This window comes from Protopterus annectens, chromosome 13.part0 (genome assembly GCF_019279795.1).
Source record: "Protopterus annectens isolate FY-2018-M chromosome 13.part0, PAN1.0, whole genome shotgun sequence".
Lineage (NCBI taxonomy): Eukaryota > Metazoa > Chordata > Ceratodontiformes > Protopteridae > Protopterus > Protopterus annectens.
Window position 1 is genome coordinate 133,315,656 of NC_056747.1, and position 27,649 is coordinate 133,343,304.

Below are 27,649 nucleotides of genomic sequence, written 5' to 3' on the forward strand. Positions count from 1 at the left end.
AGCATTGAGCTGTACTTTAGTTGTGTCTGATGAAGCAACGAAAGTTGTAAAAGCGCTCACCAATTTGTTTTTTGTTTGTTTTATTAAAACGCTATTGTGTGTTACCTCGGTGCATTGTATTTTTTCACACTCAACATTCAACCCAATACCATATTCATGGGTGACTTGACTACAGGCTTGCTGGAACAGCAATTCCTAGACTTTGTTAACACAGGCACTCTGCTCCAGATAATTCATATGTCCACTAGGGGCATGAACATACTGTGTCTGGTCCTCACTAACATGGAGAACACTGCATCCAGCCTAGTGTAATGTCTTCTGTGGTAAGTTCAGACCATAAAGCTTGCTCCTTTGAAATAAAATTAAAACCTAGGACCCATGCTAGCCCTGGAGCATTTAATAACTATTCTAAGATAAACTTCCTACTTTTAACTGTTATCTGGCAAAATGTCAGTAAATACTAGGCATCTACAGTGATGCCTTTAGTCACAGATTATAGTGCAACATGTGTGGCACAGTTTTATGGGGCAGGAAAATAAGATTCACAGCTGTATTTAAGATCTGATGTCTACATTAAATTGATTAGTATACAAGAGCACACTGAGATGTGTCCCAGCTTTTCTTGATTAGGATGCAACCTGGATGCAACATTGTGATATTATATATTACATCAAACGTATAAACTGCTAGCTAATGACAAAAGATCAGATTATAGTATTCTGTAGAAAGAACATTGATAAGAAAAAAGACATAGTGTGAATCCACTTGTTATGACAAACAGCTGAAAATGTTTTACTATGGTGCAGAAAAGTATAAAAAGAAGTTATGTACTCACCATAATGTTCCATGTAAGTTGTTCCATCTCACCTTCATTCTTCACTGATGGGTTCGGAGCCGATCCTCGGCTCCGACACCACCGACTAGCAAGCTCAAAGTTCTCCAGTAGCTCGAGACACAACCCCTTATCCCACAATGCACTGCTGGAATTACCTCAGATCTTGTTTGCTGCGTACCATATAGAAGTACAATAATTATTTTGCCTAGGAATGAAGACACATTAAAAAACCAGGATGAAGACAGCCTCCGGGTCAACTGCCAGCCAGGAGGGGGAAGGCGGGAGGGACGTGAGAATGAAGGCGAGATGGAACAACTAACATGGAACGTTATGGTGAGTACATAACTTTTTTATGTGAAGTTATTCAATCTCGCCGTTCATTCTTCACTGATGGGTATCATCTCTAGCACCTTGATCTTGGGTTGCTCATGGAAATACACTCTTCAGAAACGTAGAACCAAATGAAGCCCTGTCCCTGGAGGCCTTATCCACTTTGTAATGAGTTATAAAAGTGTGAGGTTTAGACCATGTGGCTGCTGCACAGATGTTGTCCAAAGGTAATTTGGCTTGAAAGGCTGAAGAGATAGAAATTGCTCTGGTTGAATGCGCCTTTACCTTACTAGACAAGGGCATGTTATGACAAGAATATGTGTAGGTGATACAGTCCGATAGCTACTTAGACAGGGTTATTTTAGCAACTGATTTACCTTTCCTGGCCTCAGAAAAAGACACAAAGAGCTGATCTGATTTCCTAATGTCTTTTGCTCTGTCCACATAAAATATAAGTTGTCTATGAACATCGAGTTTGTGCAACATATATTCCAATTTGTTGTTATGATTAGGGAAGAAAACGGGCAACTCAATGACTTGATTAATGTTAATCTCAGAACATACTTTAGGCAAAAAGGGTGCATTTGTCCTGAGAGATTCTCTATCAGCATGGAAGACCATATAAGGGGGCTTGATGGATAGGGATTGGAGCTCTGACACTCTGCGGGCTGAAGTGATGGCTACTAAGAAGATAGTTTTCCATGACAGAAATTTTAGTTCCCAAGATGATGCAGGCTCAAAAGGAGGAAGAATGATACGAGATAACATAAAATTCAAATTCCAGGGGGAATACGGTGTCTTCACTGGAGGCCTCATGTGAAAGGAACCTTTTAGAAAAGCCTTAAACATTTAGTGAGCCATAATATTCAAACCATCGATTCCTGGATAGAAATTAGATATGGCAGCTAACTGAACTCGCACCGTAGCAGCCGCTGCTCCTTTGTTGAAGATTTCTGTCAAGAATTGTAAGACAGAAGACAATGTTGCTTGGTAAGGGTCAGTGTTGTGGGAAGAAGCCCAAATGGAAAATCTTTTCCACTTACGATACAATTTTCTGGTGAAAGGTTTATGGGAAGCCAACAAAATGTGACTAGTGTCATGGGAAAGATTATAGAGCCTGGCTATGCGGGGAATTGGAGCAGCTAAACGGTTAGCTTCAGTGTCTGCAAGGATGGAAGAAGATCCCCTGACTGATGTGTCAACAAGTCCGGAACCGGGTCCAGGATCCATGAATCATCCAGAATGTGATGGTAAAGAAACATAAACCAAATGTTCCGAGGCCAATGAAAGGCTATAAGGATGATCGTCCGTCCCAGCAACTTTGTTTTCTGTAAAAATCTGGGTATCAGGGGAATAGGTGGAAATGCATAGAGAACACCGGGTCCAATCGTGGACAACAGCATCCCTCGATCGTGGACAACAGCATCCCTTGGGGAGTGAACTGACATGGGAATCAGGGCAAAATAGTTTCTGCATTTGTTGCTGATGTGACTGGCGAACAGGTCGCAGGAAGGCTGGCCCCATTTGTGGAAGATCCTGTCTGCAATCTCTTGTTTGAGGGGACCATTCGTGGGGCAATAAAATTGTTCTGCTCAGTCTGTCCTCTAAGACGTTGGATTTGCCCGGGATGTGCGTTGCTAACAGAAAGCACTGGCATGACTCGGCTTCTCGGCAAAGGCGATAACACTTGGTCCCACCTTGCTTGTTTAGGTACCAGACAACTGACATGTTGTCTGTCTGTATTGCAACTGTCCCTAGAGGAAGAGAGTCCTGAAAGTATTGCAATGCTAGAAGTACTGCTCTCATCACCAGGACATTGATATGCAGATGTGATTCTTGATCTGTCCATGTGCCTTGGGCAGTCTTTCCCTGAAAAAGCCCTCCCCCACCCTATCAGGGAAGCGTCCGTGGTCACAGTGGCAACTGGAGGGGGGAGCATGGTGACATCCTATTGTGACATGAAGAGACGTCAACCACCATTGAAGATCCTTCTTGCAGGAATTCATTATCAGGATCATGTGACTCATTGGAAGTTCTTGGTAAGACCATTGCATGAATAGAAGCCATTGCAGGATTCTCATATGCATCCTTTCTAACGGGATTGCTAAAATAGCTGCCGCCATCAATCCTAGAACTTTCGGTACCTCTGCAGCTGGTGCTCTGTTCTTTCATATCAGGGACATGATGTGTTGGCGAAGAGTACAAATTCTTTCTGGTAGAAGATGAAGAGTGGTGGGTGACGTGTCTAATTCTGTCCCTGTAAAAATGATATGCTATGATGGCAACAAGGCAGACTTTTCAAAGTTGACTGTAATGTCTAGCTGATCGCAGACTGTCAGAGTAGCCTCTCTCGCTTGAAGAAGTTGATGCCTGGTGGTGGAAGTAAGGAGCCAATCGTCCAAATACGGAAACACCTGGAATCCTAAATGCCTCAGGTGAGCTGTGACTACTGCCATGCACTTGGTGAACACTCTGGGGGCTGTAGTGAGACCAAAGGGCAGAGCTCGGACTTGATAATGATTGGCTCTCAGCTGGAAACACAGGTGATCTCTGGATGGCCTGGCCATCTTTATGTGGTAGTACGCATCCTTGAGATCGATTGAGCACATCCATTTGTCCTTCCCTAGAAACGGGAGTATGGACTGTAGCATGACCATTCGGAACTTCTATTTTCTCACAAATTGGTTGAGTCTGCTGAGATCCAAAATGGGTCTCCAGTCCCCTGTTTTCTTTGGAACCAAAAAGAATCTTGAGTAAGTTACGAATCCTGTCTGGTCTGCCAGGACTGGCTGGATGACTCTTTTTTCTAGCAATCGGTGTACCTCTATTGCTTTTTGTCCCATGTGACTGGGTGGAACGTCTGGGATTTTTTTGACGGGAAGGGGCTGGGTGGAGAACGGTATGGTATACCCTCTGGAAATTATATTTTGTACCCAACTGTCGTTTGTTACATTTAGCCAGGCTTTTGGGTACAATGATAAGCGACCCCCGACTGCCTCCAGAGTAGGACAGCTGGGCCTTTGTTCAGGAGTGCTGGTAGGACTGACCAGAGAAATGATCTCTGTCACCCTGGTGTTGCGGACCCCCTCTGCTGCAAGGGCAGCGTCTTCCATTGAAACCCCCTCCATTGCCTCTGGTGGGGGGCTCTCCATGTGTGTCTCGAAAGGCTCCTTGGGCTTTCCGGAGCCACATCTTTCCTCCCCTCTGACCTTTAGGAAAGGGTCGAGTAGGGGTGGAAAAATGGACTCCGACGGCAGACAGAGTCTTTCCTTCTTGCTCACACCTGGTCAAAGTCTCCTTCACCTTTTGCCCAAACAAAGATGAGCCGTCAAATGGGGTATTTGTAAAGGATGACTTGAAGGGTTCCGCGAAGGAACAAAGTCGCATCCAGGCATGTCTACGAAGAGTGATTCCTGTACCTGCGGCTCTACTCGAACCATCAGCTGTGTAAGATACTAGACGCATGGACGAGTTGACTATCGAATTGAGGGTAGACAGCTGAGTGGCAATCTTGTCGGATACATTCGTAGCTACATCACCCTGAAGAGTATCTCCCAACTCCTTAAGGAGATCTCAATGCAGTCTGGTAAAATGTGTCAAGTAGTTAAGTGATCTGAGAGAGAAAGTCGCTGAACTGAACATGCGTTTCCCATATCTATCCATGATCCTAGATTCTCTGTTAGGAGGATGGATAGACGAGGAAGTCTCAGACATTTCCTTTTTGATCACTGCCGCCACCTCCATGGCATCAACAGGGACAATCTTGGTCACAAAGGACTTATCCACGGGGGCAGAAATAAACTTATTAGGCCTCCTAGGAACAGGTTCCATAGATTCTGGTGACTCCCACGCCCTATGAGAGACCATATCCATAAGCTCATCTTAGGGTGGAGATACCCAAGAGGTGGAAGGTTGAGACCCGACTGCCTTCAGGAGAACCGACTCGTCCTCAGTAGGGCTCTTGGACTGCCAATCACCCCTCTGCCTAAGAATTTCAAGGATCTCCGCAAAGGAGATGTCCACAGAGGGGGATCTAGGGGACTCTTCTGATTCATCCAAGTCAGTGTCTGATGTGACAGACTCCTGGGGGGAGTCCAAATGCCTCCTCTTGCATAATCTCTTCCTGGGAACCTCTTCAAGGGGAACTTCTGGAGAGGTCTCAGAAGAGCAGGGAGTGCCCTGTGGGGTTACCCGAGGCTCAGGGTCTCTACGCTTGGGATGACTGGAGGAGACAGAAACTGACACAGGCACTTTAGGGGAAAAAGAGGCCAGACCTTGAGATGAGGAAGTCTTAGGAGACAACACTCGCCTCATGGCTTCGAATGCATCTCGGCTCCTATGTTATGAGGTAATTCCAGCAGTGCATTGTGGGATACGGGGTTGGGTCTCGAGCTACTGGAGAACCTTCAGCTTGCTAGTCGGCCATGTCAGAGCCGAGGATCGGCTCCGAACCCATCAGTGAAGACTGAACGGAGAGATTGAACAACTTCACATCTTCAATTTCCGAAGGTCTGAAAATGTATCAGTGAAAGTCGGTGCACCCTTAATTAAAGGAATTATTAAAAATACTGATTAAAGTTTTTGTGTGGCATCATTAAAGACTATAGATGGTATATTTGTAAGCTTCTTACTTGGTCAGACCTCACGGTTAGTCTTATTCTATCACTTGTATCAAGCATACTTATGGCCCAACATTCTAAAATGTAATACAAGGCAGCGGTCAGTACCTTAGGAAGAACAAATTGCTGGATTCAAATCTCATCTGTTTACAGCTGTGCACAGATATTTATGAAGGTTTGCTACACATAATACTGCACATTCCCTTTTATTATCATGTAAGAGCTATATTATTCCAAAATGTTTTCTGTGCAGATGAATTTGAAGTTCTTAGCAAAGAACATAACACAGACTGTTAGCCGTTATTTATTGACTTATTTAATTTTATTTTATTGTTCATATGCTAACTGAAGTAGACCACTGATCAAAATGCAGCATTTTCAGGAAAGTTTTAATTCATATGATTCATCTTTAACAGAAGTACCGGTACTTCATACTCGGGTACCCAGAAAATCAAATATAAATGTTAGCCTTCCTGAAGGGAGATTAATTTGATAGATCTCTTTTGATGACTTATCTTTGTTTCAACTTAATACTTATACAGTTTCTATCATATAATTTGATTAATGGAATTTTTAATTCTTAAAAGATTTGCTGAAAAATATGAAATCAATTGAAACTGTCTATACATCAGAAAGTGGTAAGGAAGGGGTTGTGTGAATTACTGTCTGCTGCTGGGTCATGGGCATTACCGATTACCATTGGACCTGAAAGACAGTATATTTAATACAATATTACACACAAAGTTCTAGAAAGAAACTGATACTGCAGCCTTTGTCCTCTGGGCCTCAGTCTCTCATGAGATTGTGTGAATGGTTACTATTAGAGTGCTTTACCAGACTGCTATATGTGCAGTTATTATTATATTGCTAAAATCAACTATTTGCTTTACTCATATTTCCTGATAAATGAATGGAAATGGCTTTATTTTACTAGATCACAGAATGATACACATAATATTTCTTTTATATAAAAAACAGATACTTATCTAAGTACTGAGCACTTTATATCCAAACTGAGTTATCATTGCAGTAGATGTGTTAGTAAATTGGTTCTCATATTTTTAATTAAACTTATCCTGTAAAGCTACCTATTCAGAAAGAACTCTCACTGGATACACAAGGGTGCATCGCAACATGTTTTTTATTGAATGACTTGGAAAAATCATTCCAACCACAATATTATTTGGCATTTTATAATAGCAAGGTGCATGGCATAATTTTATCTTTCCCAATTAGAACAAGGCACACATCTGAGAAGGTCTGGCATTATGATTTGTTTTCCTTTTCCTCCGTCGTGCCTCGTCAGTGTTATTCACTCCTGCAGTGGTGATTGTGCATGAATCCTTTCCATTTCGGGATGTTACTGTGTAAGAAGCTGAGACATTCTGAATGGGATTGTATTCTGGACTGATATTATCTGGACAGTGAAATTTTGCCTTTATCATGTAGCCAAGTCTTGTAGTAGCCAGGAATCCATTTTCAGTTGAAATAATCTTGGTGATTGTTGCATATGAATACTGTACAGTTAACAAGGAACCTAAAATAGCAAAAATAATGCTTTATAAATTATTAGTAAAATGAACAGTTGTGATGTAAGAATGCAATATCTATGTAGAAAAAATGTAATCCTCCTGACTTATTTTACATTCCTTTCTCATAGAATATAACAATATGGATCTACTTCTAAACCTTGAAAGCTCATATAATCAAACTTCATTTTGTCAAGATGAAAATCACAAAGTTTAAATACCAGAATGGTGAATTTTTTTCCAGGGCAAGTAAACACTTGCCCAAACATCAATGAAACACACACTGCAGTAAATAAAACCCACCTAGGTGGGGGGTTGTGCTCCCACACCCCTCCTAACTATATACACCAACTCCGGGATCACACTACAGTGGAGAAAAGGGCATGTCGGGCAAGTGTTTATTTGCCTTGGGAAGAATTCGCCTCTCATTTATTTAAAATTTCACAATTTTCGTCTCACGAAAATGGAGTTCAATTATATGAGCTTTTGAGGTTTAGAAGGGGATCTGGCAAAATATCTAGTTGCTTAACTAAAAGTGTTAAACATGCCCTCATAGACACTCTCCTCAAACTGTTTAACCTATGCTGAAGTACTGTTTTTGCTTTTGATGAATGTCGCCCTGCAGTTGTAATGCTTCTCCTTAAGAGTTGCTTTATAACCAGTCCAGATAATTACAGACCTATCAGCCTTACAAGCCTCATCTGCAAAGCCATGCAACTTATTATAACTCTGCTCATAAGCTATGATATCAAGAATCTTATTTTTTGACACCCAACAGTCTGGCTTTTTCAAGTGTAGATCCTGTCTATTTAGTTCGGTAAACTTCTTTGAAAGAGCTACAGGGGCTGTAGATGGTGGCCATTCAATGCACATGGTGCAAGGTGACCTGACCAAGGCCTTCAACACTATTCCCCATGCTGGCATTGTACAAAAGCTAAGCACTTTAAAAACTGACCCATATGTAGTAAAGTGGATAGCAAACTGGCTGAAAGACACAACCCACACAGAGTGAGTTGCAAGTGCCTCATCAGAAACTATGAAAGTGACCAATGGTGTAATCTATCAGGGCTCGGTGCTGGGATCCTTCCTTTTTGATATTTAATTTGCAGACAGCCAAGACTAGCTACATTTTATATTTAAGGCTAGCAAAGTTTGTAGATGACAGCAAATTGGGGATTACTGTTAAATCATTCTATGAAACCCAGACCCTCTAGAATGAACTCACCCTAGTAAACTATTGGTCTATTAAACATGGGCTCATATTAAATGGTAAAAAATATGTTATCATCGCTTATGATACACAACCCCTCCTCTCATTATACTGTATAGACAACAAACCACTACAAAATTAAAACATAGTCAGGGGCCTAGATGCTTATGTTGGTAGCTCCCTCTGCTTCAACCATCATTTGACAAAGGTTGTCAGGAAATCCTTTTCTTTAGCCCAGCAAATCTTATCAAACATATGAAACAATTAGGAAGTTTCCAAAGGTTCCTTACCAAAAAGATCATAGGCCTAAAGTCTTCAAACTAGCAAACCAGGCTTCAAACTCTACCCCTTTATTCAGTATCTTATAGACCTTTGAGGGGAGCTCTCTGTCTTGCTTACTGTGCCATTAGAGACCTGATTGTCTTGGACCTCCTGTTTCTCAGCAAGTCCAATATCTCCACACGTACTAGAACCAGAAACATTACTCTACACCACTTGATAAATAATACACAGTAGATGGACAGGTTTATTACCCAACATCTCCCAAATATCTGTAATAAACTTCTTTGTGTGTTAAACAGTGTGACTCTCTATCTTTTTTTTTTTTTTTTAAACACAAACTGGATGACTGGAAGGGTATCTACAAATGTACACCAGGATTGAGTGGTACAGCCCTCATAGAGAAATAAGGTGCAGCCTGAGGGAGGAAGGAAATTGGCAAGGCATGAATGGTAATTGTGATGATGTGAGGTATTGCCATCTGTGCCAGGGAGAATAAGGTAGTGAATGCGTAACATATGCCAGCATAGTTAGCTGGAGTTTTGTAAATAATTTTGTGTCATTTGGCTATCGCACTGACTTGTGCAGATGCTTGTGTTGGAAATGTGTCAACAGTGTTGTTATAACTGATTAAATGTATATGTTCAACCAAAGAATTCTGGAAGGAAGAGTAGAAGTTTTTGAAATTGTTCTATAATTTTCAAATACTGCAACAGATCTCACCAAAGCTCTGAATGTGTGCTGTACCAGAGTCAGGTGATCAAATGTGATGTCCTTCTATAACAAGCACTGGAACTCTCACAGCAGCTTGTTTTGTTTTGTTTTCTTTGGAACCTAATATAAAAGACCTATGCCATTTAACAGTTAGTTCAGTTCAGTTAGTTTGAAGTTCATCACCTTGCCTTGTGGGAGTAAGTATCCCAGCACCTAATCTTGCTTGCTATATTAATTTACAGTTATTCTTTAGACAGGCAGGAAATACAGTGGGGTTAGTCAAGTACTGTTTTTCTGCATCTGTTTGAATCTGTCCAACTGTGTTATTTTATTTACTTTATGATTGATACTCTGGTGTTTATTGTACTTAAATATTTAGTATTCTCATGTTTTCTACTTTATTATTTATTATTAAATATTTTTATACCTTTCAGTGCGGTTGGTCTTTTAGATAATACTTTTAACATCTTGAGAGTACTTGTGCTTATTTTAGTGATACCTTGACTACTCTGAAAAGCCTGGTTACTTTGGTTACACTCTACCATTTATGTTGGTATTGATTTTACTCAGTATAATTGGATAACCTTGTAAGAACCTGAGAGTAGTTGACTAGTGGCAGTGAAGTTACCTTATAGTCTAGTTAGAAGGGGTATAGTTAGTAAATCTGTACCTGCCTTTCCCAGAAGTGTGTGTGAAAATCAAATACCCAGGTGTGGGTGTGTCAGCTACTTGGAACTGGGACACAGTGCTCCAAAGTAAGTCCTGTTTGAGATCTGGAGAGACAGAGAGTCCAGTTCCATGTCAGGGGCAGGTTCTTTGTGTGCTTTTAGGGGAAATTGTGCTTGATGCAGAGAGTTGCATCTGAAACACATTGTAAATCCATTCCTGTTCTTAGTGACCATCTCTCACTGGTGTCAGTGGTGAGGAATGAGGCTCCTTGATTACTGGTTCAGAGTAAAGAGAGGTCATCACAGTCATAAGACTCACTGGCCTTAGAACAGCTATAAACCAACAAAACTATAATATATTGCATTATCAGGGTCCACATAGTTGGTATACAGTGGATAATAGATGAAATGGGAACACACAAGTGGTGCTTTTTGAAGTCTGTTGTCTTGGTTCACTCCTTTTAGCTAAAAGGTAAAATTATTAAACAGTGCTGTAAAAGTAATGTATTTAACATGGTCTGGTGCACTGAAGAATTAAAGTGTCTTCTCTAGATTAGTGAATCTCATTGTCTACAGCAGTATCAGGGAAGCAGCAATTACAATCGATGAGGCAAAGGTCTTGATGAAGTGAAGATCTTGCATGAACAACAGGCAGCCTTAGTACCTGTCAAGCAGTAAATACATGAAATTCAAGATAAGGGACTTGAGATGGTAAAATAACTTGAACAGACTGAGTAGCATTTAATTAGTAATGTGATAAAGCAATAGAGTGAAATATAAAAGTGCATGGTATTTTGGAAGACAAAAAATATGGATCTGATACAAATATGTGAAAAATCAAGATGGTGGCATGGACTGGTTTTGCAGAGGATTCCTTGGTAAAAGCACTTTTAAAATGATTATGACTGTCAGAGTCAGAAGTCAAATATGACTAAGCCTAGTCCAATTATATCATTTTTGATGTGCTGTGACAATTAACAGGGACAGGGGCTGCAGAATTTGTGGCAACTGGGTAAAAAGCTGTCAGTGGCTGGGAAATTTTGTAGAACACAGATGACTCGGATACATCACCTGTGATCCATGTAAACCATGAAGGGGTATAAACAAAGTAAACTGAAATTTAAATTGTCATTCCCTGCTATGTTAAAGGTGGTTTGGAATGGTAAAATATTGTCATTTTGTATTCAAGATGGAGTAATTAAAAAAACTGTAGAATTACCTATAAGACTTGCTCAATTACATGTCAAGCAAAAGAAGAAAGAAACCACTGAGTTGAGAGATACTGATACAGTCTGAGAAACAGGATGAGTGGAAGAGAGAGACCAGATTTAATTGAGAAGTGATGCCTGTTTATGCATACTATCTCCAAACCAAGACTGTAGAATAAAGTGAAAACTCTCCAGGTGATGATGCATTATAATAGGGGTCTGTTTCTTAAATACAGAAAGCATAAGCAAAATGCCGTCAATGGATTGACAGGAAAAGAGCAAAATGAGTTTCGCTGACAGTGGAGTTTTCTTTTTTTTTCTACTGTTGTGCAACCACGGAGTAGGTATATTTAAGTTTGGGTGGTGTAGGTGGTCCCCTACATGGTGGGTATAAGGGGGCTTGATCCCCTGCAAAAATACTTACCTCTGAGGTTTGGCAAACCTCATTTTGCCCCTTTTCCATTGATCAAACAGAACTTGATTAAAGTGCTGTCAATGGATCAACATGTATCCTTACTGGTGTGCCCAGTAAACAGATATAAAAGGCTAAAGCTGGCCGAAATACCGGGTAAGAGATTGTTTTCAAATTCACTGATGATAGTCTTTGCAGTACAAAGGGTGTGACCTTTGTATTCAAGATGGAGTAATTAAAAAAAACTGTAGAATTACCTATAAGACTTGCTCAATTACATGTCAAGCAAAAGAAGAAAGAAACCACTGAGTTGAGAGATACTGATACAGTCTGAGAAACAGGATGAGTGGAAGAGAGAGACCAGATTTAATTGAGAAGTGATGCCTGTTTATGCATACTATCTCCAAACCAAGACTGTAGAATAAAGTGAAAACTCTCCAGGTGATGATGCATTATAATAGGGGTCTGTTTCTTAAATACAGAAAGCATAAGCAAAATGCTGTCAATGGATTGACAGGAAAAGAGCAAAATGAGTTTCGCTGACAGTGGAGTTTTCTTTTTTTTTCTACTGTTGTGCAACCACGGAGTAGGTATATTTAAGTTTGGGTGGTGTAGGTGGTCCCCTACATGGTGGGTATAAGGGGGCTTGATCCCCTGCAAAAATACTTACCTCTGAGGTTTGGCAAACCTCATTTTGCCCCTTTTCCATTGATCAAACAGAACTTGATTAAAGTGCTGTCAATGGATCAACATGTATCCTTACTGGTGTGCCCAGTAAACAGATATAAAAGGCTAAAGCTGGCCGAAATACCGGGTAAGAGATTGTTTTCAAATTCACTGATGATAGTCTTTGCAGTACAAAGGGTGTGACCCAATTTTATAAATATGTTGCCTGATTTATATTAGTTAGATAACCTGTTTTTCCATGTTAGTTATGACTTATGTGGCTTTGAAATGTTCTAGACAAATGAGAGTGACTCAGAAAAGTATAGTAACAAAGAACCCAACAAAAAACAAGATTTTACACTGTGTCACTCCTACGTAAAGTGAAAGAAACAACACTAGGACCAAGTAAAACTGATAAAGTGAAATTTGATTTAATTTAATAAATGACCACACAAAGTAAGGGTTAAGCACTTTAGTCCCATCAATAAAATCGGGACTTCATCAGAACCGATCCACCATCATTAATGAGATAAATTTATAGAGAAATTAATTAAGACATGTGACATAATTAGCCAGTCACAAACACTTGTACATAAATGTCAACAGCATAAGCACTATTTGGAACATTATAACAAATCATTGTGTTAAAATTATTTAAAAAATGTTTTCTAGTGTTGGTTTAGTAAATACCATACTTAATGAAGACTACCATTTAAAAACTATTCATGTACATTATTAAAAACAAAACAATGTTCTGTGCCTCACCAAAGTCCAGTCAAATAAACCAATATGAAAATCAAAAAACCAATGAGACTGGACACTGCTCGAAGACCAACTCCTTCTGTTTATTGAAATTAGATACACAAATGATGAGCGCTTTCGGGCCTCTGCCCTTCATCAGATAAAGCATCTCCCAAAAAACAACATTTTAAAACAAGCACAACCAATAAAAATCAGTAAAAATCAGTAAAAACCCGCCTATTCTTAAGGGTGGGTCTCATAGGAATGACTTCATTAAGCCCAGGACTCCTGTGTGCCATAAGCTCAATTATCCATTTAGACTCAGCTAGCTCTGTTAACTGTTTAATGTCTCCCCCTCTTTTATTCAACTTCACATTCACTATCACTTTAAACTTGAAGCTATGTGTAGGATGAGCTGCCAAATGTCTATATAACGCATTGCGTGTATCCCCATTTCTAATTGCAGAGAGGTGCTGCAAGACCCTAACTTTAAACATACAATTGGTCTTGCCCACATAAAAACTTGTGCAGGATTGACACTCTGCCAAGTAGACCACATCAGTGGTTCTGCATGTTGCTCTCCCTTTCAGATCAAACAGTCTGCCAGTAACTGGATGCACAAATACACCCCTATTATCTACATAAGCATACGCCTTGTATAGTCCACATGGAAAAGTGCCCTGTTTAGTGATAGCCAGATTATCCATACTGGTCTTAGTCTTATCCCTACAAAGTAAATCTTTCAAGTTTTTATTTCTTTTATATCTAAAAACCGGTTTGTCACCTAGCATACCCTTCAAACTTACATCACTAGTCAAAATATTCCAATTCCCTCTGATCAGTGCACAAACATCACCTATATTGCTCCCATAAGTTAGTGTCAACCTGGATCCATGTCCACTGTCCCTATCATGTTGTGAGCCTGTGCCTGTGTCAATGGTTCTCAGCCATGGTTTATATCTGTCCCTCCTACAATTCCTACCAAACTCCATCCTGTTATTTACCAATTTCCTATCATAGCCCCTAGTATGAAAACAGTCAATCAGAGTCCCCAACTCTTGCTCGAAGCATGCATCGTCATCACTAATTCTAGAAATCCTGGCAACCTGTCCCTGCACTATATTGGGAAATATGTGTCGAGGGTGCATGCTGTCGAAAGAGAGCAAGGTGTTCTTCCAGCAGCCTTTTCTATATAAACTGGATGAAAAACCATTCTCTGTCAACTGTACCCTGACATCCAAAAAGTCAATCTGTGAACGTGAGCTGTTAACCGTGAACCTCAAAAAAGAAGTGGTGGTATGTAGGTAGGAGACGAAATCAGCTAAAGAGTTGTCGTCCCCATTCCAAAGAATAAAAATATCGTCCACAAAACGCTTATACATCTTGATATGACCTTTCCATGACATGTTATTCAACAACATACTCCTCTCCCAAAAGGACAGGACAAGGTTGGCATAGGTGTTGGCACAGGGGGGTGCCCATGGCTATCCCCTGTGCCTGCCTATATGCTTGGTTCACACCTATAAAGACATTATTATTTAGTACCAAACCTAGCAAACCTCTTACGGTATCGATCTTAAACAAAGTGACGCCTAACTCCTGCAAAAGCTCAGAAATGGCTCGTATCCCATAGTCATTACCTATAACAGTGAACAGATTCTGGATGTCCATAGTTACCATAAGTAACTCACTATCAGACTGTTCCAATTTATAGGCCCCTAAGCTTTTCAAAAAGTGGCCTGTATCTGAAAGCACATTGTCCAACCTATCTAAGTACGGCCTTAACTCCGTCTCCAACCAAATCGAAATATTTTCTGTCACCCAACCTCTGCCAGACACAATAGGTCTGAGAGGTGGGTCAGTTTCTGATTTATGTATTTTTGGTAGAGCTTTGAATATAGGTGTCACTGGCTTCTCTATCATAAGAAATTTAAACAAATCTTCACTAATCAATTTACTGTCCAAAAACTGTCGTAAATTGCTGTGTACTCTCTCTATAATCCCTTTTACGCCTAAAGGATTAATTGGGGTATACGTATTAGCATTCTGTAACAGACCTAGCAATTTACTTTCATACCAGGTGGTATCCAATACCACTACGGCACCCCCCTTGTCAGCCATTTTGATAGTAATATCTGCATTATTCCCAAGGTCATGTAAAGCTTGTCTCTGTGTGGGACTCAGATTATAAAACCTACCATGTGTCCCCTCCTGAAAATAACACATCAGATCTTGTTCACAAGCATTAATAAATAAATTCATAGCAGGTGAAAATGGGGGGACAAAACCACTGGGCTGCCTTAGCATGGTAACACCCGGGTTATCACCTCCAAAGATCTGTTTCAAAACTAAGCTACGACAAAAAAACATGAGGTCCATAATAATGTCATTATATACACAAGCCCTACTGGGCACAAAAGTCAGCCCTTTATTTAAAACAAAACACTCATCTTCAGACAATCTGTAAGATGAAAGGTTAAAAACAATCCCAGTATCTTGCTTAACAGTCAGTGCAGCAGCTTCCTCCTCTTGTTGTATACCCTGTCCTCGCTGCGGGATGTATAAGCGTTTTGTGGACGATATTTCTTTTTTGAGGTTCACGGTTAACAGCTCACGCACACAGATTGACTTTTTGGATGTCAGGGTACAGTTGACAGAGAATGGTTTTTCATCCAGTTTATATAGAAAAGGCTGCTGGAAGAACACCTTACTCTCTTTCGACAGCATGCACCCTCGACACATATTTCCCAATATAGTGCAGGGACAGGTTGCCAGGATTTCTAGAATTAGTGATGACGATGCATGCTTCGAGCAAGTGTTGGGGACCCTGATTGACTGTTTTCATACTAGGGGCTATGATAGGAAATTGGTAAATAACAGGATGGAGTTTGGTAGGAATTATAGGAAGGACAGATATAAACCATGGCTGAGAACCGTTGACACAGGCACAGGCTCACAACATGATAGGGACAGTGGACATGGATCCAGGTTGACACTATCTTATGGGAGCAATATAGGTGATGTTTGTGCACTGATCAGAGGGAATTGGAATATTTTGACTAGTGATGTAAGTTTGAAGGGTATGCTAGGTGACAAGCCGGTTTTTAGATATAAAAGAAATAAAAACTTGAAAGATTTACTTTGTAGGGATAAGACTAAGACCAGTATGGATAATCTGGCTATCACTAAACAGGGCACTTTTCCATGTGGGCTATGCAAGGCGTGTGCTTATGTAGATAGTAGGGGTGTATTTGTGCATCCAGTTACTGGCAGACTGTTTGATCTGAAAGGGAGCAACATGCAGAACCACTGATGTGGTCTACTTGGCAGAGTGTCAATCCTGCACAAGTTTTTATGTGGGCAAGACCAATTGTATGTTTAAAGTTAGGGTCTTGCAGCACCTCTCTGCAATTAGAAATGGGGATACACGCAATGCGTTATATAGACATTTGGCAGCTCATCCTACACATAGCTTCAAGTTTAAAGTGATAGTGAATGTGAAGTTGAATAAAAGAGGGGAGACATTAAACAGTTAACAGAGCTAGCTGAGTCTAAATGGATAATTGAGCTTATGGCACACAGGAGTCCTGGGCTTAATGAAGTCATTCCTATGAGACCCACCCTTAAGAATAGGCGGGTTTTTACTGATTTTACTGATTTTTATTGGTTGTGCTTGTTTTAAAATGTTGGTTTTGGGAGATGCTTTATCTGATGAAGGGCAGAGGCCGAAAGCTCATCATTTGTGTATCTAATTTCAATAAACAGAAGGAGTTGGTCTTCGAGCAGTGTCCAGTCTCATTGGTCTTTGGATTTTCATTTTGGTTTATTTGACTGGACTTTGGTGAGGCACAGAACATTGTTTTGTTTTCATAGAGATTTCGTTGTGTTCTATTGTGCCTTACATGCTTTGGGGATAAGGAGCTTTATCAAAAGGCAATTTCATGTCTGCAATGCCTTCAGCAACTTTGGTTGGTGTAACAGGAGTTGTAACTGGTCTTCTAAATCGAGAAAACCCTTTTCTAGGCTTGGGTTTTGAGATACAGAAGGACAAGTGTGTTGGCAACAATGTACCTGTAGCTACCGATAAGAATTTTGATTCTCTTTTAAGAGATTTTAATTATAAACTGAGCAGGCTACAGCGTCTGCAGTGGCAGACCTTTCACTTGGAAGCTTGCTTAGCTTACGGGATAGTGCCTCGGGGCATGAGGATCTTGTGTATGCCCACACAAGGCGACCGCTATCCCGAGTTACTGGCTAGATGGCAACTATTGAATATTAATACCAGCTACCGGTACATGGAGCTGATTAATGACTTTTTTGCCCCAGAGATCGCTACACTCAAGCAGGAAGTGGAACTATTGCAATGCAAATTTGCGTCTGAGTTCACAGACGCTAGGAGTCAACAATGCCTGGAACAACTGCATGATTCCTTATTGGAAGAGGAGGAGAAGATTCGTATCCAGAAATTGGGCAAGTTGAAAAGGGAACATCATGATTTCCAGCTAGGGAATATTTTTGTATGGCCCAAATCAAGACATCCGATATCGTCGCAGGAAGACAGGAGGGGACCTTGTTTAAACAATGGTGGTACTTCTCAACGAAGCGGACGCTCGATGACATCATCTTTAACAGCCGGAGGCGATACAGGTCCCGTTACGGCAGATACGGGGCATGGAAGTACTCGCGCCTCTACAGCATGCACGGTTGGGGTTCCAGCTGCCTCCACTAATTCTATCACCGGTACAGGTCCCTCCATGATAGATGCGGCGCATGGAAGCACTTGCGCCTCTATAGTGTGCACGGATGGTGTTCTAGCTGCCTCTATCAGTTCCATCATTGCTCCCGTGGATTTGGGTAACACCGGCACCAGTACTGTGAACACTGGGGTGCAAGCACTGGGTCTTCTAACATTCACGGAGTCCCGAGATGCACACAAGGCCACTTCTTTGGGTGATGCCTCCAGTTACAGCAAGGAGGCGACAGCAACCACGAAGGAAGCTACTCAACAAGTTTCAACACTGGGAGACAGCATCCCCACTGTGAGCTCCCTTAATGGGGGCACTGAAGCACCATCCAGTGCCATTGTTTCAACGGATACTGGTTTTGTGTCTGAGGTGTTGGTTTGTGATCCGAGTGACTACAGGACAGGTGCCAGACCGAAGGACACACATGGTCGTTTGAATTTTTTGGACAGACTGCCGGCTCCTGTCAAGAAGAAAGGGGCATGGAACCGCTCCCGCAGCGAGGACAGGGTATACAACAAGAGGAGGAAGCTGCTGCACTGACTGTTAAGCAAGATACTGGGATTGTTTTTAACCTTTCATCTTACAGATTGTCTGAAGATGAGTGTTTTGTTTTAAATAAAGGGCTGACTTTTGTGCCCAGTAGGGCTTGTGTATATAATGACATTATTATGGACCTCATGTTTTTTTGTCGTAGCTTAGTTTAGAAACAGATCTTTGGAGGTGATAACCCGGGTGTTACCATGCTAAGGCAGCCCAGTGGTTTTGTCCCCCCATTTTCACCTGCTATGAATTTATTTATTAATGCTTGTGAACAAGATCTGATGTGTTATTTTCAGGAGGGGACACATGGTAGATTTTATAATCTGAGTCCCACACAGAGACAAGCTTTACATGACCTTGGGAATAATGCAGATATTACTATCAAAATGACTGACAAGGGGGGTGCCGTAGTGGTATTGGATACCACCTGGTATGAAAGTAAATTGCTAGGTCTGTTACAGAATGCTAATACGTATACCCCAATTAATCCTTTAGGCGTAAAAGGGATTATAGAGAGAGTACACAGCAATTTACGACAGTTTTTGGACAGTAAATTGATTAGTGAAGATTTGTTTAAATTTCTTATGATAGAGAAGCCAGTGACACCTATATTCAAAGCTCTACCAAAAATACATAAATCAGAAACTGACCCACCTCTCAGACCTATTGTGTCTGACAGAGGTTGGGTGACGGAAAATATTTCGATTTGGTTGGAGACGGAGTTAAGGCCGTACCTAGAAGGTTGGACAATGTGCTTTCAGATACAGGCCACTTTTTGAAAAGCTTAGGGGCCTATAAATTGGAACAGTCTGATAGTGAGTTACTTATGGTAACTATGGACATCCAGAATCTGCTCACTGTTATAGGTAATGACTATGGGATACGAGCCATTTCTGAGCTTTTGCAGGAGTTAGGCGTGACTTTGTTTAAGATCGATACCGTAAGAGGTTTGCTAGGTTTGGTACTAAATAATAATGTCTTTATAGGTGTGAACCAAGCATATAGGCAGGCACAGGGGATAGCCATGGGCACCCCCTGTGCCAACACCTATGCCAACCTTGTCCTGTCCTTTTGGGAGAGGAGTATGGTGTTGAATAACATGTCATGGAAAGGTCATATCAAGATGTATAAGCGTTTTGTGGACGATATTTTTATTCTTTGGAATGGGGATGACAACTCTTTAGCTGATTTCGTCTCCTACCTACATACCACCACTTCTTTTTTGAGGTTCACGGTTAACAGCTCACGCACACAGATTGACTTTTTGGATGTCAGGGTACAGTTGACAGAGAATGTTTTTTCATCCAGTTTATATAGAAAAGGCTGCTGGAAGAACACCTTGCTCTCTTTCGACAGCATGCACCCTCGACACATATTTCCCAATATAGTGCAGGGACAGGTTGCCAGGATTTCTAGAATTAGTGATGACGATGCATGCTTCGAGCAAGAGTTGGGGACCCTGATTGACTGTTTTCATACTAGGGGCTATGATAGGAAATTGGTAAATAACAGGATGGAGTTTGGTAGGAATTGTAGGAAGGACAGATATAAACCATGGCTGAGAACCGTTGACACAAGCACAGGCTCACAACATGATAGGGACAGTGGACATGGATCCAGGTTGACACTAACTTATGGGAGCAATATAGGTGATGTTTGTGCACTGATCAGAGGAATTGGAATATTTTGACTAGTGATGTAAGTTTGAAGGGTATGCTAGGTGACAAACCGGTTTTTAGATATAAAAGAAATAAAAACTTGAAAGATTTACTTTGTAGGGATAAGACTAAGACCAGTATGGATAATCTGGCTATCACTAAACAGGGCACTTTTCCATGTGGGCTATGCAAGGCGTGTGCTTATGTAGATAGTAGGGGTGCATTTGTGCATCCAGTTACTGGCAGACTGTTTGATCTGAAAGGGAGAGCAACATGCAGAACCACTGATGTGGTCTACTCGGCAGAGTGTCAATCCTGCACAAGTTTTTATGTGGGCAAGACCAATTGTATGTTTAAAGTTAGGGTCTTGCAGCACCTCTCTGCAATTAGAAATGGGGATACACGCAATGCGTTATATAGACATTTGGCAGCTCATCCTACACATAGCTTCAAGTTTAAAGTGATAGTGAATGTGAAGTTGAATAAAAGAGGGGGAGACATTAAACAGTTAACAGAGCTAGCTGAGTCTAAATGGATAATTGAGCTTATGGCACACAGGAGTCCTGGGCTTAATGAAGTCATTCCTATGAGACCCACCCTTAAGAATAGGCGGGTTTTTTACTGATTTTTACTGATTTTTATTGGTTGTGCTTGTTTTAAAATGTTGGTTTTTGGGAGATGCTTTATCTGATGAAGGGCAGAGGCCCGAAAGCGCTCATCATTTGTGTATCTAATTTCAATAAACAGAAGGAGTTGGTCTTCGAGCAGTGTCCAGTCTCATTGGTTTTTGGACATTATTAAAAAAACTGTTATATTTAAAACTAAAAAAAAAGTGAATGACAACTTGATGCAGTACCTTTAAAGATTATCCTCTCTCTTTTCAGCACACTGTTAATGGATAGATTTCTTCCAAAACTGATTTGTTAGTTCTTCTGGTGGCCCACAGCAGGCATAGAATCCTTCTCCAACACCAAAGTTCAAATGAGTCAGTCTTCTTTCTCTCCTGTTTCTGTAGTGTACAGCTTTCGCATCCATAATTAACTACTGAGAAAATGAGTGAGTGGACAAGTCTGATCTTCGTTTTGAGTGTTATTTCCTTGCTTTTGTATACTTTGTTGAGATCCATCATTGTAGGATGACCAAGTATTATTCTGCAAAGTACTTCCCTTATAGTTGCTTCCATGTTTACAAAAGAGCCCAGGAGATTAAAATTCTTTACAACTTCTATCATCTTCAAGCTCAAAATCTTCGTCAGTTTCTGTGTTCATAATCTTTGTCTTGTTTATGTTCAGTTCTAATCCCATGTTATAACTTTCAGCTTTAACGTTTCTCTGTAGATGCAGAATTCTTTTTTACTTTCTTTAATGAATGAAAAATATAGTGATATTGGAACTATTCAAAGACTGTGTATGAATAAAATACTTTTCCACACCCCCTGTTGATTACTCAAAGGGATGATTAAGGTGATATTTTGGTTGAAACAGGTGTATAATACAGATCAGCAATAAATGTAAAACAGATCACATTTAAGATCATGAGCTAGGAAGTTTGGTATGTTGAGAAAGAGATTGATCAGTTTACCAGTCGTGCTGCAATTTATAGATTGAAAATTATAAAAATGTGGAAGGTCTTTAAAAAATATGTAAGATTAAAGAATGATACTAAGATTTCTCATCCCTTCTTGTTTTTTTCTGATGGGTAGCCAAGGTGATATTGAATATAAAACAGATGATATTTTGTGCACAAGAAAGCTATGGTAAGATTGTAGAAAATTATAACTTATGTATCTGTGTTTTCTTTCATTCCTCCTCACAGTTGAGTTATGTATCCGACTCCGCTACATTTTTTACAAACTAGGATCCAAGTCTCAAGCTCCTCCCACTTCCCACAGTGCTCCATCCTCTAACTCCCTCAGATCGAGTTTGCTGCCCAAATAGCTGATAGACAGCAAAAAAAGGAAAAGAAAGAAGTACAAGTTAAGAACCAGAGGCTCAAAACCAGTAACATCAGTTCCTAAAAAGTTCTCTACAGGTCTTCTAGAGCACTGGGTAGGAGGATGGCTAAGAGGGAAGGTGAGGAGAAATGAAAGAAGACAACACAGATACCAAGTTATGCTAAGTACATAACTTATCAATCTGATGTTGTCTCTTTCATTCCTCTTCACGGTTGGGTTAGAGTCCCCAGCTATACAAATCCTGGGTGGTCTCAAGGAAGGATATGCCGGAGCACTGCCTAACTGAAGGATGCCCTGCTCCTGGAAACAATGTCTAATTTGTAATGCATGACAAAGGTATGAGTTTTTGACCAAGTGGCTGCAGCACAGATATTATCTAAAGATGCCCTGGAAGAAAAGGCAGAAGAGACCTAGTTGAGTGGGCCTTAGGAGGACGAGGTAACTGTAATCCATTCTTGGCATAAGTCAAAGTAATGCAATCTGTTATCCATTTAGCAAGAGTAACTTTTGAAACCAGGCGGCTATGAGAGAAGGACACAAATAATTGGTCTGATTTTCAAAATGGCTTGAACATCAAGCAGATGTAACAAATGTTCTCCTTCAGTAGAGAAATTTGGGAAGAAAACTGGTAGGTGTATGGTCTGGTTGAGGTTGGATTCTGTAGCTACCTTGGGCATGAAAGAGGGATTAGTACAAAGGGACACCCTCTCTTTGTAGAAAATGATGTAAGGAGGCTTAGAAGACAGCACTTGGATCTCAAAAATTCTCTTTGCTGAAGTGATGGCGCTAAGAAAGACCATCTTCCGTGAAAGAAATTTTAAGTCACAACCACTAGCTGGTTCAAAAGGTTTTTGAGATAAGCCTTGTAAGACCACAGTGAGATCCCATGGTGGGGAAGGATCTTTAACTGGAGGCCTTAGAAGGAAGATTCCTTTCAGGAAAGCCTTGCATAGCTTGCAGGTAGCAGGAGAACTGAAAACATTACCTAAATGAAGTTAGAGATGGCTGCCAATTGACGTTTGATAGGAGAGAAACTGGCTCCTTCTTTGAAAAGAGGCGCAAAGAAAAGAAGGATAGCTAATATTGGAGCTGAAAAATGGTCAATGTTCTCTTTAGAGGCCCAGAAGACAAATTTCTTCCATTTACTCCAATAGACTTTCTTGGTAGCCAGTTTCTGGGAGGCTAGAATAATGTCTTAGACAGGGGAAGCAAGCCTGGACCTTTGAACAATCACTGGAAGTGGAGAAACCAAATGGTCAGTGTGAGGGATATCAGACTGGGGTGAAAACCCTCTTCTTCTTTCGGCTTTTCCCGGTTAGGGTTCGCCACATCGGATCACCTGTCCACTCATGATTGGCAGTGAGGTTTTACAGTGTCGAGTTGCCAGCCCGGCGCCCAACCTTCCACAGAGGGCACACACGCACTCACACCTAGGGCCAATTTAGAGTGTCCAATCCACCTACTGCATGTCTTTGGGATGTGGGAGGAAACCGGAGCACCCGGATCAGGTAAAAAAGGAGGTCCTGTTTGGGTTGCAGTATCCATGGAGGATATTTCAGGTGAGACCAGAGGACGGGGAACCAAATCTGATGAGGCCAATAGGGGGCAATAAGGATTACTGAGGACTTCAGGCATTATGCTTTCTGAAGAAACTTTGGGATCAAGGGTAGCAGTGGATAAGTGCAGCAGAGACCAAGGAACAATTGTGAATCAGAGCTTGGGGGGATAAGAGCAACGTAGTTGCTGGACTTGTTCTTCTGGGGGGGATGCAAAAAGGTCACAGCAGGGTTGGTCCCAGTGGCTGAAGATCATGTCCGTTACTGATTGGTTGTGGGACCACTCGTAAGATGTCAGAATGGACCTGCTAAGCTTGTCTGCCAGGACATTGGATTTCCCTGGTATGCAAGTTGCAAGCAGAAAACAGTCCAAAGACATTGCCCATTCCCAGACCCTCATGGCCTCTCTGCACAACAGGTAAGAGCAGGTTCCTCCTTGTTTGTTGATGTGCCACACCACCAACATGTTGCCTGTGTGAATCACAATAATTCCTAGAGGAAGAAAGTCCTGAAAGGCTTGCAACATAAGGAGGACTGCTCTCATCTCTAGAACACTGATATGCAACCTGGTCTCTACGTGCAACCACGTGCCTTGGACCATCTTTCCCTTGAAATGCCCCCCCATCCCAATTGGGTAGTGTCCACGGTCACTGTAGCTGAGGGGAAAGGAAGGAGGAAAAGTCTGCCGATGTCAGGTCATCTGACAGCAGCCACCACTGGAGATGCTTTCTGCAATCCGAAGTCAACTTGATAGGAACAGATAGAGGCTGGTAGAGAATAGACCATTGAGCAGCCAAAGTCCATTGTAGCACTTGGATAAAATACCTTGCTACAGGGACTAAGGAAATGGCAGCCACAACAGATCTGAGAGCCTGACGTATCAGTCTTGCCATGGGGAAGACTGGTTTAAGGTGGCTCGAACATGATCTGTGAAAGTATGAACACAATGAATGGGTAGAGCAGCAAACTGGTTCACTGTGTCCAAGGAAGCTCCAATAAATTTCTAAACTCTGGACCAGGGATGGGTTCGACTTTGTCAGGTTTATGGTGATACACAGATGGTTGGTAAGGTTGAAGAAGTAATCCCTGGCCTGCAGTAATTAAAGCCTGGTTGGGGCAGTAAAGAGCCAGTCATCCAGATATGGAAACACCCGGAATCCTTGCAGTCTCAGGTGAGCTGCGACTATTGCCTTGCATTTGGCAAACACCCTAGGGGCTGTGGTAAGTCCAAAGGGCAGAACTCTAAAATGGAAGTAACTGGCTCCCAGCCGGAAGTGCAAATGACTTCTGGAGTGTCTGCCTATTTTGATGTGATAGTATGCGTCCTTTAAGTCCACTGAGCACATCCAATCATCCTTCCGCAGCAGCGGTAGAATGGACTGAGCCAAAACTATTCGGAACTTTGCATTCTTTATGAGCAAATTCAATTTACTTGTATCCAAAATGGATCTCAAGTCCCCGGTTTTCTTTGGCACTAAAAAGAAGCAAGAGTAAGTTCTGAATCCTCCTTGTCCAGTCGGGACCTCTTGGATGACTCTTTTTTTGCAAGAGATTTAGGATCTCTGCTATTGCATACTCCCTCTGACTGGGTGGAACTTTGGGGAGTATCTCTGACCTCTCTGGTGGAGGAAGGAAACAAGGGATATAATAAAATCTGGATATAATCTTTAGCACCCATTTGTTTTGTGTTATATCGGTCCAGGTGGTAGGGTGCAGAGAAAAACTACCTCCAGAGATGAGCAGTCGGGCAGCGCTTCAGGAACGCTGATAGGACCTATCGGAAAAAGGCTCGCTGAAGCCCTGATTCTGTGTAACCCCTCTGCCCATGGGGTGGTGTTTCCCATTGAAACCTCCTCCTCTGCCTCTAGAGGAGGGATCCCTATACTGATCCTGGGAAGACCTCTGAGATTTACAGAACCAGGTTTTCTTTCCATTGTGCTGGTTTCTAGAAAAGGTGCGCTGAGGAGTTGAAATCTTAACCCCAACAGTAGATAAAGTCTTACCCTCCTGCTCACTGTGGGTTAGGGTCTCTTTGACAGATGGTCTGAAAAGGGAGGACCCATTAAATGGGTCACTGACAAACGACGCCTTAAAGGGTTCCACAAAATCACAAAGCCTAATCCAGGCATGTCTTCGAATAGCAACGCCTGAGCCGGCTGCCCATGAGTCACCCTGTGTGGAATGGGAGATGAGCCTTATGGAAGAATTGGACAAGGATGAAAGAGTTGTCAGTCGGGGAAGACCGTCTTGAAGTCCTCCGCTGACACAATCTCTGATAGAGAGTCCAAGAGTTCCTTAACCAGTTCCATCTGCAATCAAGTAAAGTGTGCCAGGGAGTTTAACGGTCTCAGCGAGAAAGTGGCTGAGGCATAAATGTGCTTAGCAAACCTGTCCATTGCTCTGGACTCCCTGTTTGGTGGATGGACAGTGGAGCTCTGTCCAGCTAGCTCCTATTTGGTAGCTGCTGCTACAAACATGGCATCAACTGGAATACCCTTAGTCCAATATGGTCTGTCCTTAGGGGGAGATAAAACTTGCCTAGGTGTTTGAAAATCGGTTCAATAGAGTCCGGGTCCTTCCAGGCCCAGTGGGACACCAAATCCACGAGCTCATCAGCTGGGGAGACCCCCCAGGATATAGATGAGCCCATCCTGAAAGCCTCTAAAACACGGACTCTTCTGAGGAAGGAGGTTGGGCTGACCAACCACCTCTCTGCCTCAGGATCTTTAAAATGTCTCCAAAGGAGACATCTTGCATTGATGATCTAGAGGCTCCTTCCTCTTCATCAAAATCCACGTCCTCGGTGATGGAGTCCAAAGGGGAGTCAACGTTACTCCTTTTACACATCCTATTATGAGGAATCTCCTCTGTGGGATGTTTAGGGAGTTCTCGGAAGAAGAGAGGGCTTCAGCTAGGAACAGTTTGGAGGCTAGTCTGGACGGGCTGACTCTGTGCAGGCATGACAGGCTCAAGTCTCTGATCCAACGGGAGTTGATGGGAAGGGTCATAGTTCAAAGAGACCGGATCCCTATGGCAAGAGAAGGCCCTTTCTACAACTTGGAATGCTGTGGGACCTGGTGAATCCCTTCCCAGTTCCACAGGAGCTGAGGCTACTGAAGAAGAAAGGGCAAGGATCCCCAAGCCCTTGGTTCCAGGTAGAATCGGACCCGAGCTGTCCACGGCCAAAAGTGCTGAGAGGAAGAGATGGCTCCAACATATTAGGAGCTGAACCCCTCCCCCAGATCCGATGGGGACATCCCAGATCTGAGACCTGCTGCAAATCGACAATAACAGAGCAGAGGAAGTCAGGGCGACTGTCAGAGTGGAGGAAGGGTAGCTCCTCATACTCGACCCCGGCTCTCTTGGTCGGCTATGATCCTGAGACTCCAATACTGAGGGATGGATCGGAGAAGGAAACTGAGCTTGTAGTGTAAACACTCACAGATCCCAGAAGGGACGAAGTGGAGAAGACCCCTAACTGGATCTAAGTCTTGAGAATTTTCCTGATCATCCTGTTTATGTCGACCTGTGAAAGGCTCCTTGAAGACCTGGAAGAAGCCACTGATGGGGGCCTGGAGTGGCTGATGGGTGTCTGCTGCAGCCCGGGGGAAGGAGCAACCTCAATGCCCAGCACCAATGTGGGACCCCTAGCTATCGGATCTGTAGTCTTAAGATCCGAGGTGGAAGGAGTAGCTTTAGCAGAAGTGGAGATTAATCAAGTACCACTCAGATCTGAAGAGGGCTTCGGGTCCACCAGTGCAGATGTGGATCTGAGCGTGTTGGATGCGAAGATCTCAGAATTTTGGATGGTGGCTCCAAAGACACCCTCGAGGACTTGTGAGGGTGCTTCTTGGAGTCAGAAGACCCTGACACACTCTTAGAGAGGTTTGAGCCCCTGGAGAGGAACTTGAAGCACTCAAGAGGCCCTTACAAATGAACTTATTTTTGCATTCAGCGATAGCCCTAGGATTGAAACTGTCATAGA

The 27,649-nt window shown here is 42.1% G+C and overlaps 1 protein-coding gene across 1 annotated transcript in view; it reads right to left on the reverse strand.

Annotated features, from left to right (window-relative positions):
* Positions 1-6,885: 6,885 nt before the first annotated feature.
* The window catches only part of NWD1 (NACHT and WD repeat domain containing 1), a 1,242,814-nt gene continuing 1,222,050 nt past the window's right edge, over positions 6,886-27,649 (reverse strand). The window contains exon 18 of the mRNA XM_044090721.1: positions 6,886-7,321. Within this exon, the coding sequence (XP_043946656.1) occupies positions 7,017-7,321 (305 nt within the window). The 3' untranslated portion in view covers positions 6,886-7,016. The remainder of the gene's footprint in view (positions 7,322-27,649) is intronic.